Genomic DNA, 15,612 nt, shown 5'->3' with positions numbered 1-15,612 from the left:
CGTTGCTATTGCAAAGGCTCCGAGGAAGATGATAGCCTGTTGAGGTGGAGGTACACGTCTGTTCCGTATCTAGAGTCTCGTATTTCAGCATCTCCGCTGCCCAACCATAACTGCAGTTCGAATCGATCATTGCTTACCCTTCCATACTAATGAGCTTGAGATCACCGCCAAAGTACCTGGCGTAAAGCCTGCTAATTGGCAACCCATATCCAAACCCAGCCATCGGAGCTTTGAAATCGCTCTTGTTAAAGTCGGGGTCCAGGTTCGGTGTTTGGTCCACCGTGGTGTACATATATGTCCACACCAGCGGGATCGCACTTCTCGGTATTCCTCCTCCTTCGTCGGATATCTTGATCGTGATGTCCTCCTTACCCTCGGCCACGATAACCTTCGTCACCGGAAAGTCCTCCTTGTCCTGGCCATGGGTCTCCACGACAGCCCTCAGCGAGTTCTTGAGCGTCTCAAAGAGCATGTGGCTCAAGTGTCCTGGCACATACATGAAATTGATGTTTGGATCACAGATGAGTTGCACCTTCGGCGCGTCAAACAAACCGTAGTGGTCCTCGCATACAAATCTCGCATTCTCAATCGCTTCTTGGGCAAGCTCGCGAACATTCGTCTTTGTGCATATAATGCCCACGTAGTTCGGATCCCTTCTCTGCCGCTGATCCGTTAGTGCAATGTGCTGCCCGATCAACATTCGTATGCCTATTCTAGACATGTAGAATCTATCCAAGAAAGCCTGTATGTTGTTGTCGATCTGCATGCGTTGCCGCTTACGCTTCCACTCGAGAATACCTTGTGCAACAGTGGTGACCACGCTGTCATGCCGTCTTTTGATTTTTTCCAGCGTCTGTGCAAATCGCTTATTGTACGCATCCAGCTCGGGAGGCCAATCATTTCCATCATCTGCTGGAACATAATATTTCTTCATGCTCATGTTTTTTCTGTCGTAGCCATTGCCGTTGCCGTTACCGTTGGTGTTACCGTTTCCACTCAGCTCGGGTCTGGATGTGTATTGGCCCTTCTTCACACTAGGGTTGCTTGTCGTTTTGCTAAGTTCTTTGTCCGCAGCGGCTTTAACCGGCTTGAGTAATCGCTCCTTCACTTCTGCGCTTATGGACGGTCGGGGTAGGGTAGTTAATTCCTAGGACAGAGTTAGATGTGCTAACAGTCATATACACAGCAAAGCGAGCTCATACTTCGAATGACTGTGCGTACCAATCCCTCACTCTTTGTATTGACGGCATTTCATTGAGTCCATCTGGCAAGTGCTCGAGCTCTTGGACGCGATGCGCAAGTCGTATCGGCAGCTCTTCAGATAGAAACTGTGAAGCGCGAAACAGCGTACCTAGAAGTCATCGGTTAAGCGAACGGAGTTGGACATGCCTCGATCGAGTTTCACATACCAGTTGACGGTCTCTCACCAAATTGGACCATCTGTCGAAGCGAGACACCTGTTGCCGGCTGGTTCGACTTGTTAGCTGTGGCGATCTCTTGTTGCCGTAATCGCTAATGGAACTTGATGCCGAGGAACATGCTGCGCTGGGATCACGAAACAATGGTCGAAAGATGTGAACAGGCGCAGCTCGTTTATCGAGCCGCTAAAAGATGCAGAATTCGGCGGACGGTACGGATTATGGCTCTTAAGGGGCAGAGATTACTCACAAAGTTCGCGTAGTGACTGATGGTTTCCATCAGCTGCGCTGACCGCTTCCAAGACATCTTCGCAGAATCAAGGCCAGCAGGCCTCTACACTGTAGCCGTCTCCAATGTGTTGTCGCTGTCACTGCAGATGGCACCACGTCTCTTGAACCGAACCCAAACCCAGTATCTTGCGTATACAGAATGCGTCGTCGGGAGCGAGTACGGCTACCGCGGGGCTCTTCTCTGCCTGCTTCGACTGCTCAAGCAAAACGATGCTATGTGGTCAATTGACATGAGTGGGAGCAGCCAGGCTTGAAACACAAAAGGCACGCGAGCAATAGGCAAGGGGATAACTAGCAAGGAGCAAGTCGGGACGGTCGTGTAAGTAATTGACTCGGAAGCTGGGAGCAAATGTACAGTCACGAGCTCTGGGCCGGTTGGGTGGGGCGTGGTCCTTGACTCTTTCCCCAGAGCGGACGCGCCTTCCTTTGGCCCCGGTGCCCGATTCGCTCGTCCATTTTTCCCTGGGCAGCTCCTGCCTCTATTTTTCCAGACCTCCGAGACGGACTCAATGTCTCGTTTCCACCGCCGCTTGCTTTTTTCCCATGAAGCCCGTACTCTGCAAGTCCTCGCTGTCGGCATCCATCCCGTGCTCTTCGCCTCCTCAGTTCCTCCCAGAGGACAAGCTACCCAACCTGTCGCGACAATGTTCTGGTATCCTCGGCCTCAGTCCTGGATCGGGCCTGATCGGACCATGAGCTGCCACGGCTAGACCACTTCCGTCAATCTGTGCATTCACGAAACCTGAACGCGAAGTTGTCTGCTTGAGATTGGCGCACACAACGTAAAGGAAGAGCTTCCTTCGTAAGTGTGGCATGATCTTGGTCTGCCTGACCCGCCTCAGAGGCCAAAAAACCCCTCGAGGACGAGAAAGCCATCCGTGAATAGATAGATTCGTCACTGATAGCTAGATTTTCTTTTCAGGCACTCTGGTCGACTGAGCCGGTCGTCTGTATATCAACAGCGACGTTTATTGATTGGACCAAAAAAAAAATCGCGATAATGCCATGTACAACTTCGGCCCTTCGTAGAACCTTGAGTTCTGCTGCTCGTGTAGTCGATCGATCTATCCGGTGATGAAGACCACATTGCTCTTCGTCCACCTTTTGCTGATCCCCATACTTGATTGCTTTGACTTCGACTCGGAGATTTGTGGATGACTCTTCCTCTAAAAGCCTGTTGGTTAGATATTGCTGGGGAATCTTCTCTGTACAGTTTCTTGCACCAACAAAGCCTGGACAAAGCTGATTACCTCCTGACGGGAGTGCTGGCTAGACCTAAAGTATGGGCAGGATTGCTGTCAAAGCATTGATTGCTGTCAAAGCATTGATCATCGACGCGTCCGAAGAAAGAAGTAGGTATCGATTCAGAGAGAGACAAGAAATCGGAGGAATCTCTCCAGGATTAAGTATCAGCTTGAAGAACTACCTACAGCTACCAACTTTCTAGATAACAATAATGATGATAATGATAATGATAAGAACAATGATAAAAAATTTAAAATAGAAACCGCTGGATACCCGATCTCCATCGTTTTGCGCAGTTGGAAACAGGCATAAGAATGCTTGGGGCATAATGTCTGCCTATAGTGTTCTATGTATGCTACAGCAGGTTATACAGCAAATGTTATTTGGATGATTGCGATGCCCTATAATACTGATTCCGTTCTTCCAGAGCATCCAAAGCAGCAACTCAAAAATAGTCTCTTGGCCGAAATACATTACAAAAAAAAGCAGATCCGGATGGGACGTTTGAATTTACTGCACTGGCCATTCTTATCAATGTGATCATCCTCTCAAGGGACAAGAATAACTAGAAGACAAAATATCCTACGCGTATTGATAGATATAAAGTGAGTCTATCTTCAATATGCATATTGTGAAATTATGTAAGTTATTTCACCATGTATACGTCCATTCAAGCATGGAATAGCCCATAGGCTCGCGCACGAAAAGCCCTTAGGCTTAATTGGGGCGGCATCCTGACAGGCTCTTCGTTGTTTGCTTTGCCCATGTTTTTTCACAACGCCACCTGCGAACAAAATGAACCCATTTCCTGCAGATTTATATAATATGAAGCAGGGATATGTTGCGCTTAAGATGTGCAAATCAAGTCTACAAGTCAAAACCTGTAAAAATCATCGTGATCTGCATTTACCCCGCGCATCCAGTCGCCTGCGATATCCACGTCGAGTAAAGTCTTCTTCCAGCTCGTCACGAAAATGAACTATGACGTTTTCTAAATATCTGTGTACTTTAGTCAAGCTTCTCTTCTTTAAGCGGCACCTTGAGAGCAGTTATGGCTTTCAGGATATGTGTGTATACAAAATGGTTTTCATGAAGAAACTTCTCGCCTTATTTTCTCTACTATGGACCTACGTACAATGTTGGCCACAAAGAGACCCAGGGCCTCTTCAAGTCTGCGGTGATGCTTTTTATCAAAAGTCCGAGGTGCGTACTAACTCAGCTAAGTTACGCCTTGCTATAATCGCCTCAGCTAAACAATTCTACCAGTACACCTGCTATGAAGGCGACTTCTTATGTCCAGTCATCGATGGAGCCCCAACGTTACCTTGCGGACAGGATTGCTACAATTCATCTATGTATTCATGCATTGGCGGACGTTTGACACTCATACAGACCAAGAGCGATCATAGTTGCGACAATTCGTCGAATCAATTCCACATTAGTCAACCGCCATATGACAACTACTTTTACTCTGATTGTCACACAGCGGCTCAAGTCGTAGTCAGTAGTCCTGTCAATGGAAGCAATCTTACGCTCATTAGTCCACGTCTCATCGTGGCATGGCCTGGTGGTAACAGTGGGATCGCAGCATTCTGGAAACCTGAGAACGGTGTCAACGGAACTCTAAAAATTGAGCTTGATAATCAGACCTCGAGTACTGGAGCCTTATCCCCAATCTACAATAGTACTGGCAAGAGCAGTTATCCGACTGTTGGCATCTCAGGCTTTCTTAAATTCAATTCTACCGCTGTGCTCTCTGTTGCAATTCTGGGAGGAATCAGGACGATACGCGATTTCACCGAGGGCCCGAGCATTTTGGTACCCGAAATTCAAAATGCCACAAAGTATGACCTAATTGACAATGGCACATTGATTTTACAGAGGCTATGGCTTGACAACCTGACGACAACATCGTTGTCGTTCACACCGTTGCTTCCAGGATCAATATCACTCTCTGGCAATGTGGCTACCTTCGAAGCCGGACGGTATCTTTTCACGGCAACTTACGACTATCCACAGCTTAGTCAACTAAGTGCGAAAGAAGCACTTAGAAATGCCTCGTGGGATTTAATCACCCAGGACCCCGACCAGACATCTTCTCTATCCTTCTTTTCGTACAAATCAAAGCTTCTTGCTGGTGCATGGCGCTTTCTCACGTACTTTGGACGGGATTCTATGCTTACACTTTTGCTTATGCAACCTGTTCTTAGCGAAGGCGAAGGTGGCGCAATTGAAGCTGTCATTGCCTCCGTTCTTGAACGAATCAACAGAACAGATGGAAGTGCCTGCCATGAAGAGACAATTGGCGACTATGCCACGTACTTGAATGAGAAGGACAACATTACAAGCACTCAACCTCAATGTGATTACAAAATGATAGACACAGACTACTATCTTCCTGTTCTCATTAAAAACTACTTTGTTGACACACCAACAGGTGTAAATCGTTCAACCCCATTCTTTCAAACCATGGCAACTTCGGATTTTGGCAATGGGAACCTGACCTATGCAGATTTGGCGCTTATCAATGCTGAGAAAATTATGAACACGTCCGCGGCTTTTGCAGCGGATGGTGGACAAGTTCGCGAAAACTTGATCCATCTAAAAGCTGGACAATTGGTGGGCCAATGGAGAGACTCAACGTATGGCATTGGGGGTGGGCGTGTGCCTTTCGACGTTAACACTGCTCTTGTCCCGGCAGCACTACGATCTATCAGTACTCTAGCATCGCATGGATACTTTCCAACGCACCCCGAGTGGAATAGAACTGCAGCCCTTTATGCGCAGACATGGGAAGATGAAACATTACAGTTTTTTGAGGTCAGGCGTCTATTTTCTTTCTTTTCTTGAATTTCCACTTTGAACTCTCTGTTAGTAACTGACACTGGTCCAGATCAGTATCCCACGAGAAGACGCTATAGATCTTGTTCAAAACTACACAACACAGTCCAATTTTTCTGGGCCTTCCAACACAGGCAACATCACAACTACGGTAAATTTCTACGGACTTGCGCTTGATGGGAACAATAATCAGTCTTTGGTTAAAGTTATGAATACAGACGATTGTTTCCGACATTTCCTTTTGAACACCACCAATCAAACTCAGCTTAGCCGCTTCCTATCCTCTACTGCCGATCATGTCTTACAGCCATTTCCGGTTGGGCTTTCCACCCCCGTCGGCCTGTTGATAGCGAATCCTGCATATGGCGGGGATCCTGTATACGCGCAAAACTTCACAAACAATGCATACCAAGGCACTGTTGTATGGAGTTGGCAGATGGCAATGATGGCTGCAGGCTTGGAGAGACAGTTGTATCGCTGTAGAGAGAGTGCTGATCTGCCTGATTTCTGTGCTGATATACCGTTGAGAACCAAGATTTCAACAGCTTATAACCACCTTTGGGATTTAATTGAAGCGAACAAAGACCAGTTAAGTGAGGAAATGTGGACTTGGGTTTACGAAAACGACGAGTTCGTCTTAACGCAGCTGGGCGATCTGCCACCGGCGCCAGGCGCAACGTACACTGGTAAGTAGAAGTAGTTTATCCATGGATCAGAAGACGATAAGACTAATTTTTATGCAGAAAGCGATGTACGGCAGCTCTGGAGTTTGACTTTCTTGTCGGTGACGCGCAACAAAAATTTAACTTAACATGATATAATCATGCTGATTGAGGGAAGGTTATTGTACATTGATCTAGCCCTCTACAAATGAAACTCTGGCTTTCCAGCAACATGTTTTTTTTTTTTTTTTTTTTTTTGGAAACTTTCAACGGCTGTATGCTGCTTGACTTTCAAGGCCGTTCAATTTCGCCCGTCTCCATGTCCGGAGTGTCCCAAAGTAGTCTAGCGCGAGAGCTGCACACGGACTCCAGACTATTCAGATGCATCAGCATCATCGATTTTATTTTGGCCTCGCCATCCTCCCAATCTGTCATCATCTATCTCTCATCTCCTGTCATGATTGTCACAATCTCCTAGCACTCTCTATAGTTCAAACACCAGGGAGCTGAGCGGGGACCCGAGAAGACGATGAGGCCGTTCATGCGCCAAGCGGGCAACGCCGCTCGTTTGTCCCGGAGCATCGCGCGACCAACTTCGGCGCACCGAATTCTGTGCCATCCGCAACGAAGCGCAGCATTCCCACGTCCATTGTTCGCCAAGCAATCATCGCGAGGATACTCTACCCAGCAGAAACCGGAGGAAAATAATAAGAAAGAGCGAAAAGATGAGGGCGTTTCCAAGGAAGCTGAAGAGCTTAAAAAGAAACCAGACGGTGAAGAAGCAAAGGATGATGGCCAGATCAATGCCACGGGGCAACCAGAAGGACAGAAGGAGTCAAAGTCACCGCTCGAAGGATACCAAAGACTCACGGCCCAGGAGCAGAAGGCGCTGGATGAGCTCTTGTCCACTCTCAAGAGAAGTCTACCGGAGGGCCAGGCTAAGGATATTGAACGCGCATTTGCAATGATTAAACGGGACGGTATTCCCAATGAACTGCGTGAGATATTGAATGGTCTGAAGAGTGGAAAATCTCTCGATTTGGCCAGCGCCGCTAAGCTCGTGAGGATGACCACAAAGCTTGCCCGGAAAGCCGCCGACGAGGTCGTCTATAGTGAGACCAAGTCTCAGACACCACGCCAAAAGTCAGGGGCTCACGATCCGGGTCCACAAGCTCAGCGCCCTGGAAAGAAGGAGGGCAAAAAGGATGGCCAAGACCAAGACGACTGGTCCAAATACGAGATCAAATTTGACATGAACACCTTTTTGCTCTCAACCTTCCTTGCTTACCTTACTTACCGGCTCATCATTCCCTCGGAGAATTCCCGCGAAATAACGTGGCAGGAGTTCCGTACCACATTTCTTGACAAAGGTCTTGTTGAGAAAGTGGTTGTTCTGAATAGCAATCGGGCAAAGGTATTTTTGCACCGTGAAGCAGTTGCGTCGATGTACCCTGAGTCTCCTGCCGTTCACGCCAATTTCTTCTACTATTTCACCATTGGATCAGTGGAGGCATTTGAGCGAAAGATGGAGGAGGCACAACGAGAATTGGGCATTCCGTCATCGGAGAGGATACCAGTCGCTTACCAGGACGATGTTCCTTGGCTTGCAACAATTTTGTCATTCGGACCAACGTTGCTCTTCATTGGTGCTATCTTCTGGCTCTCTCGACGGGCTGCATCGGGCGCGGGTGGACAATCGGGTATTTTTGGTATGGGACGAAGCAGGGCTAAACGGTTTAACCATGAAACAGATGTCAAGGTCAAATTCAGTGATGTAGCGGGCATGGACGAGGCCAAGCAGGAAATTATGGAATTTGTTTCCTTCCTTAAGGAGCCAGGAGTGTATCAGAAGCTTGGAGCAAAGATTCCCCGCGGTGCCATCTTGTCTGGACCTCCAGGAACGGGTAAAACACTTCTGGCAAAAGCTACTGCGGGAGAATCAGGTGTGCCATTCTTCTCCGTGTCTGGTTCTGAATTTGTTGAAATGTTCGTCGGAGTTGGTCCATCGCGTGTTCGAGATTTGTTCGCGACAGCTCGGAAAAACACACCTTGCATCATATTCATTGATGAAATCGATGCCATCGGTCGATCGCGAGGAAAACAGAATTTCGGGGGTGGGAACGACGAGCGAGAGTCGACGTTGAATCAAATTTTGACGGAGATGGACGGCTTCAATACTTCAGAACAGGTCGTCGTCATAGCCGGTACCAACAGGCCCGATGTACTGGATAGCGCACTCATGAGACCTGGACGATTCGATAGGCACATCGTTATTGACAAGCCAACAACGGAAGGGCGACAGCAGATCTTTGCGGTGCATCTCAAGAAAATTGTAACTAAGGAGGATATTGAATATCTTAAAGGCCGTTTGGCAGCACTGACACCTGGCTTCTCTGGCGCAGACATTGCCAATTGCGTGAATGAGGCTGCTCTCATAGGTATGTCTTGTACAAACTTCTAGTAACTATCATCATACTGACCTTGCATAATAGCCGCTCGCAATAAAGCTGAATCCGTTGAGATGAAGCACTTTGAGCAAGCAATTGAGCGTGTCATTGGCGGCCTCGAGAAGAAGTCTTTGGTCCTTTCGCCGGAAGAGAAGAGAACTGTCGCGTATCACGAAGCAGGCCATGCTATATGTGGGTGGTATTTCAAGTACGCCGATCCTCTTCTTAAGGTGTCGATCATTCCACGTGGTCAAGGTGCACTTGGTTATGCTCAGTACCTGCCGTCTGGAGACACGTATTTGATGAACGTACACCAACTTATGGACCGGATGGCGATGACTTTAGGCGGTCGCGTTAGTGAAGAGTTGCATTTTGACACCGTGACTTCAGGTGCGTCTGATGATTTTAAGAAGGTAACACAGCTTGCCAGCGCGATGGTGACGCGCTTTGGTATGTCCAAAAAAATCGGTTACCTCTCCTTTGAAGACGATACGCAGCAGCAATTGCACAAACCATTTTCAGAGGAAACCGCAAAAAACATCGACGCGGAGGTTCGACGAATCGTTGATGAGGCCTACAAGCAATGCAAGGACTTGTTGACGGAGAAGAAGAAGGAGGTAGGACTTGTAGCGGAGGAACTGCTTGCCAAGGAAGTCCTCTCTAGGGATGACATGGTGCGCCTGCTTGGTCCAAGACCATTCGCTGACAGAGACGAATTCTTGAAATACTTTGATGGACCGAAGCGTGGTGATGCGCCACCAAACGAGAGCATGCCATCCCCACCAGGTCTACCAGATAATCTTCAAAATCCCTCTGGCTCACCGCCTGAGGCACCGAGCCCCAATCCAGCGCCGACAGTGATGAAGCGGTTGGAGGCGCAATATGCTGAGAGGAGGCACTGGGTATAATCGAGGCGTCTGGTTTACCAAACAAGCATCACTACAAAAATATGTTAAAGAAACTCTACTCTGCCCGGAGTGCAAGGCATATCCCTTTGTATATAAATGTTAGCATGGAATGGAGAATGTAAATAGATATCATTTTATGCTAGAGCAAATCATGTATTATCTACATAAGATGCCACGGCTCACGATTTTACTTCTGAATTCCGCGATAAAATGTACCATAACAGTGGATCAGCGACTGACCAGCGCTCCGGTATCAAGATTCTTAGTGAAGAGAGTGTCTCCTTCCCGGCTCTTTGATTAAATCTTTGGCATAAACATCTCCATCTTGGGTCTGTACAGAAAAAGGACTATCTGCAAAGAACCTTTTTTAGGACAATGAGGAATGCAAGAATAGCAGCAAAACAGGTCCAAAATTAAGGATAAACACGCTGAAGAGACCTGTAAATGTTGAAGGAAGAACATGCTGCACTCTGGAAGTTGAGATTTTGCGAACGAAAGGAAAGAGTCAGCAGACTGAATGGTTTTGTTTCGCAACGATACTTTGGAGCCGCGTAGCCAAGACGAACTCAAGGGCCAAGTGAGAGGAAATATGTGTCACTTTTTCGTTGTTGCGGTAGAATTTGACTCAGAAAGACAATCGAGCTTAGCACTTGGAGAAGCTTTGTAAGTGAAGACAGACAGACATATGTGTCCAGTTGGCAGAATCTCTCTCGTTTAGCCTTGAAAGAAATTCCAAAGTACGTTTGTTCTGGCAGGAGAGTTTGATCCATATTTATTCATGTGCTATAGTGTACAGATAAGCCCTGCTGATTTTCCGAAGCACCAGTGAGCCGTCACCACACCCTCTCACCAGCACAGGTACGCCAATGCCCTAGCCAACCTTCGTCTCGACGCTGCCAATGGGCCTCTCGACTAGCTCCATGATTCCATCTACGATTGCTTTTCTCGCCGGCTCTGAGCTCACGTGCTTGCCACCAAGATAGCCGAGCCACACGAGGCGTGCAATCCTCTCGTCTTTGACGCTGCCAAAGTCCTCCATTTTCCCATTCTTGTTCTGAAAGAACAACCTCATCGCCCCATCTGCGTCTCTCATAAGTAATATTACGCTGCCTGTCGGTGCCTTGCCCTTTCCCTGCATGATGTCCTTGAAATCTTTCATCGCTATGCGAAAGGAATCGTCAGAAAACCGCGCGTCTCCACTTCTCTGAGCATCTTGAGTTCTGCTTGTTATGCCCCTGACCCAGCCATCTCTCAAGTGGCCAAAATCCGTGTTCCTCACAGGTACGATTCGGAAAGCCGACTTTAGGCCGAGTTCCTTCTCCCCAAGCAGTTGATCCCAGATTTGCTGGCTCCTCTCGCTGTCCAACAATGCGTTCTTCAATTCGTCTTTTTCATTGGCAATGAGAGCGCTGCCCAAAGGATTGATATACTTGACCAGGCGAGCTTGTAGGGCAGCAAGAGAGGAAGTCTGCACGTACATGCCCACAACATAGACTTGCATTCCGAGAAATGACACAGATCGTATACCCAAGCCCAGAAGTGTGTATTCCTCCTCTCCACCGTCCGAATCCGACGTCGGCAACGTAATAGTTTTGGGGAAATGGGGCACAGTGCTCGTTCCTGTCTTCACCAACTCAACAGCCACGCCGTTCGACTCATCTTTAGCAATCACCCTCTGACCTCCCGCAATGACAACAATGGGTTTCCCTTGAAACTCATCCGCCTCTTTCCCACCAGGCGCATCCATACTAGCTCTGGGGATCAGGCCTGGGTTGTTCCTGTTTTGATCTCCATCACTCTCCTTTGTTGACGTCGCTCTCGCGGCAGGAGCAGGATATAGCATGGTTGTAATTCCTGTTGCCGCGATTGTGCAGACGAGCCCCAAAGCTAGATATCTCATTTGGCGTATATCTTTGGCCCGCTGCGCCGCCCAGACAGGATCGACGGATATGTTATCCATTGGATTGCGTGACGTGCCTTCGAAGAAGTCCGCATGTTTGGGATTTCCATACCGAGAAGTTCCATAATTCCGTCCACGCGCTGGGCGTACTTGCTGTCGAGCGAGATGGGAGCTGCGAGAGCGGATCGAAAAGATGGATTGAAAAAGCAGACGCCTGTTAGCAAGGCGGTTGCACAAAGAAGGGGCGCTCATTGTCGCATTCAAGAAAGATCTCGTGCTTTCATTCCACAGATGATTGCCAAATGAATGGATTGTTGTTGTACCTCCGTATCTTGTTCAAGGACGAATGGTTCGATCGCGGGTTTTGCCAAGAACGATGCTCTCCGCAGCCCGTAGATCTCCGAATACGTCACCTGTACTTAATCCCGTCAACAGTCTCAAAATGCGAGGTCCCATGATAATGCTCGTTTCTGTATAGCTTAGAATGAATTTTATCGTACGAAATAAATAGTACTACTTATTCAACATGACAGCGGCTCTAGACCCGAACACAGGTGGTAGAGCAACGTTTTCACAATTGGATCGCACTTCAGCCAAGGCTATAAACCCACACTCGGGCGATCGAATCAACGGCGACCTCACAAAATGTTGACCATATCTGACATTGATTAAACATGGTGTATGTTCTAACCTTAGTCAATGCCATTCAATAGCCTCCGCATTCCTCTTCTTCCGCTCTTTTTTTCTCAGGTATGAAGATGATGGTAAAAAAGTGGGCCGCGGCAAAATGCAAAGAACCGCATATCCACAGATGTGATTCCCGTAGACCCATTTAGAACCCCCCGGGTGAAGCGCCATTCAAATACATGCAAGTTTGTGTGTTGTTTCATCATCAACCACCGCTGTTTCAACCTCATCGCCGTATGTCAGACAATCTAGTAGCCATAACCTTCCAGAGTCTTCTTGGTTTCTGAGTCGACTTTCGCGGCCTTCGCAGCCTGGCCGATCTGTTGACGCATCTTCTTCTTGCGCTCGTAGTATGCCGCGCTCTTAGCCTTTCTCCTCTCCTCCAGTCTGCAGATGGATTAATACTCAGTGCCACCATTGTCGGACATAGAAAAACATACCTCGCGACGACGTCCTGGTACTTCCAACCAAACTCATGGCCTAATCGGCCAACAGTGCAGTACTTGCGACCAGGCTTGAGTCTAAGGACGCGTAGAGCCTGTGGAACAACCATGCGCTTCTGGGTGTCGTATGGTGGTGGAATACCTTCGAAGGTCTTGAGGCGTTCCATGGCGGCTGCACCACGGGCGGTCTTGTGTGGAATCATGCCACGAACGGTTCGCCAGAACATCTTAGAAGGGGCACGGAAGTGGAATGGGCCTAGAAATCATCAGATGGGTGGACGCTAGAGTGAGAGGCATTGCAAAGGAACCTACCACCGCGAGTTGGGTTAAAGCGAGTTTGCTTGCGCATAAACGCCTGGTACTTCACTATTGTCGCTTGTTAATCACATGTTCTGTTCCCAACGACAAATGCTCCGGTGATCGATTGACAAAGGGATGTACGCTGCGAGGATGTGTGTCGATGAGAAGAACCACTTACACTTCGCACGGAAGAATTCTGAACGCGTCGTTAGCAATTCGATACATATTCACAATCTTTTCAGGCTCAGCTACTAACCTCCACTGATATTCAACTTCTCGCATCGCACCACCACAATCTTTTGGCCCTGTGATGAATGGTCAATATTTTTCCCTCTTCTTCTGTTCTAGTAACCGCCGACGACATACATTGAGCAACTGCTTGGCGACAATGCTCGCAAGGCGGCCGAGAAGATGTCCGGACCCATCGATAACGATCTAAAAAGCGTAATACCGTCAGTTCAATATCTTCGTCATGTTCCTAGATCGAAATTGACTATGGGCGGTGGCAGCAGCCACGAGCGGATGCCGCACCGCGCAAAGATCTTTCGTGGACTCAATTAGGAGATACGTACGACAGGCTCGAAAGACGACATCTTGTCCTTTGTGGCGAGACAGAGAACTGCGAAGATGTTGTGCGGGAGTGTGTGGATTTGTTGGCAGTTCCGACCTTTTCGAGGTGTGTGGAATTCATTCGGACTGTGCGATATTGTCGCGCTATTCCAATTCAAGCTAGAATGGTGCCTCTTTTTCAAGGCGGCAAGGCCACAAAGACCATGCTGGTCAACCACACGCCAAGCCGTTAACTTCAGAGAAAAAACTAGGAAAATTTGGAAAACGGCATTCAGTGACAGTCAATCAAACTACCAAGTTTGTTGCATGATTCCGGACTGTCTTCGAAATCTCTTTCGAATTCCTGCAACCCCCTGGCGCTCAAAATGCCGTGTATCACGAACACATTGACGTTTTGAGCCGGAAAGGCACTCCGCACGAAGGTCGTTGCCCATGTACTGATTAATTTATTGACTGATATCTACGGAGATGTCCATATCACTTCGTCTCTAGAATCTCACTCAACCTATATCGTCTTTAATCCTAGCCTATCTCTGACTCGCTTTTCTCCTTGGGCAAGCTCTGTCTGACTGGCCTTCTCGTAAAGCTCCTCCAACTTCTTATCCACCCCAGGTCCCTCCTTGTCCAAGGCTGTAAACTCCTTTGCGAACTCCCCGCTCAGGATTCTTTCTTTAGCCACTCGTTCAAATTCTTTCCGCATCGCTCTCGTATCCAGCTCCATGCTTCCTTTCAGCTGCCCGTATTGACTGCAAAAATCAGATCATCTTCCAATGTATGCAATTCTAGAGGGAAAACCAACGCACTCACCTCACAGAACTATGGTGTACCAGTTGCCTGATAAATCCGTCATCTGCGCACTTTTCGAAGACTTCTGCCGGTTCCTTGCTCAACCACAACTCATGGACCAAAGCCTCGTCGCTGCACCCTAGCTGCTTCAGCACGCTATACGCCTCTTGAAACGTAGCAATCACGCTCGGCCAGACAGCCTGCTCGGCAAAAAGATCCATAAGTGTCTCCTCACGTGCGCTGCTTTCGATCACTCCGCCCTTGGTCGCCCCAATGCCTCGACACAGAGCCAATGCAATGTCCCAAGCACGCCCGGTGCCGTCTTGCTCAACGGACACGAAGCAGGGGAAGCCCACTCCGCTTTGGTAACGTGATCGAACGGATGTGCCAATCATGCGAGGAGCCACCATGACGACATCATTGGACGGAGCCACATTAAGGTACTTGTAGAACACGTTGTAACCCGACGCGACCACCACGCACGCCGTCTTCTTCAAAGTGGGCGCGATGTTTTCATTGAACAGCTTGGGTTGCACTTGATCCGGCACGAGCAAGAAGAGCACGTCGGCTTCCGAGGCCGCGCTCTGCCAATCTGAGGTGAAGCCAAAGCCATCTTCCTCCGCGGCTTTGGAATAGTTGTCGTTCTTGTTCGCAACGATGATGCGGGTGGGAAGAATGCCTTCTGCATGAATCGTGTCGCGCTGGCGTCGTCGTCAGTATGAGAACGATCTCCGGTCTTTCCGGGAGAACATACGAGGTTCAATGCCTGGGCCCTGCCTTGATTTCCATAGCCAACGAACACGATCGTCTTGCCCTGCAATGCATCAAGCGAGCAATCTTTGTCATAAAACAAGCGAGCCGACATGATATTTGTCCACTCAGTGTATTTCAGCACTCAATGGGTTTACTAGAACGGTCAGATGAATTTTGCGCATTTCCAATCAAGCTCGATTCGATGACACTACATATATGCGAGCGAGCGCCGTATCCCCACGCCTGACCATGGTGCATCATAAGGGTCCGGTATCTCGCGTTAGCTTGGAGCGAGCTATGCGGGGGTGTCGTAGGCGACACTTTGAGATACGCACCCCGGAGTTTGAACATCCGAGTTGTT

The 15,612-nt window shown here is 48.4% G+C and overlaps 6 protein-coding genes across 6 annotated transcripts; 2 read left to right on the top strand and 4 right to left on the bottom strand.

Moving 5' to 3' along the window:
• Positions 1-5: 5 nt before the first annotated feature.
• PV09_07461 (uncharacterized protein) lies at positions 6-1,725 on the bottom strand (the record flags this gene model as incomplete). The annotated part of the gene is made up of 5 exons (XM_016361226.1): positions 6-69; positions 138-1,147; positions 1,203-1,351; positions 1,410-1,467; positions 1,669-1,725. The coding sequence occupies 5 exons, from the start codon at positions 1,723-1,725 to the stop codon at positions 6-8; spliced, it is 1,338 nt and encodes a 445-aa protein (XP_016211046.1).
• A 2,176-nt stretch (positions 1,726-3,901) lies between these two features.
• Positions 3,902-6,679, top strand: PV09_07460 (uncharacterized protein). The gene is made up of 4 exons (XM_016361225.1): positions 3,902-4,157; positions 4,221-5,774; positions 5,848-6,481; positions 6,539-6,679. Exons 1-4 carry the CDS (start codon positions 3,936-3,938, stop codon positions 6,604-6,606), a joined length of 2,478 nt encoding a protein of 825 aa, XP_016211045.1. The 5' UTR covers positions 3,902-3,935; the 3' UTR covers positions 6,607-6,679.
• A 195-nt stretch (positions 6,680-6,874) lies between these two features.
• Positions 6,875-9,997, top strand: PV09_07459 (uncharacterized protein). Its single transcript, XM_016361224.1, has 2 exons — positions 6,875-8,895; positions 8,950-9,997. Exons 1-2 carry the CDS (start codon positions 6,987-6,989, stop codon positions 9,810-9,812), a joined length of 2,772 nt encoding a protein of 923 aa, XP_016211044.1. The 5' UTR covers positions 6,875-6,986; the 3' UTR covers positions 9,813-9,997.
• A 487-nt stretch (positions 9,998-10,484) lies between these two features.
• PV09_07458 (uncharacterized protein) lies at positions 10,485-12,091 on the bottom strand. The gene has a single exon (XM_016361223.1). It carries the CDS (start codon positions 11,962-11,964, stop codon positions 10,684-10,686), a length of 1,281 nt encoding a protein of 426 aa, XP_016211043.1. The 5' UTR covers positions 11,965-12,091; the 3' UTR covers positions 10,485-10,683.
• A 36-nt stretch (positions 12,092-12,127) lies between these two features.
• On the bottom strand, positions 12,128-13,814 carry PV09_07457 (60S ribosomal protein L16). Its single transcript, XM_016361222.1, has 7 exons — positions 13,715-13,814; positions 13,509-13,577; positions 13,399-13,447; positions 13,321-13,338; positions 13,155-13,208; positions 12,840-13,098; positions 12,128-12,786 (listed from the first exon to the last, which is right to left on the bottom strand). Exons 1-7 carry the CDS (start codon positions 13,733-13,735, stop codon positions 12,648-12,650), a joined length of 609 nt encoding a protein of 202 aa, XP_016211042.1. The 5' UTR covers positions 13,736-13,814; the 3' UTR covers positions 12,128-12,647.
• Positions 13,815-14,151: 337 nt separating this feature from the next.
• On the bottom strand, positions 14,152-15,455 carry PV09_07456 (ketol-acid reductoisomerase). Its single transcript, XM_016361221.1, has 3 exons — positions 15,253-15,455; positions 14,520-15,199; positions 14,152-14,458 (listed from the first exon to the last, which is right to left on the bottom strand). Exons 1-3 carry the CDS (start codon positions 15,361-15,363, stop codon positions 14,218-14,220), a joined length of 1,032 nt encoding a protein of 343 aa, XP_016211041.1. The 5' UTR covers positions 15,364-15,455; the 3' UTR covers positions 14,152-14,217.
• Between the last annotated feature and the right edge of the window lie 157 nt (positions 15,456-15,612).

This window comes from Verruconis gallopava (assembly GCF_000836295.1).
Source record: "Verruconis gallopava strain CBS 43764 unplaced genomic scaffold supercont1.29, whole genome shotgun sequence".
Classification (NCBI taxonomy): Eukaryota; Fungi; Ascomycota; class Dothideomycetes; order Venturiales; family Sympoventuriaceae; genus Verruconis; species Verruconis gallopava.
This window is presented reverse-complemented; position numbering and strand designations above follow the sequence as displayed.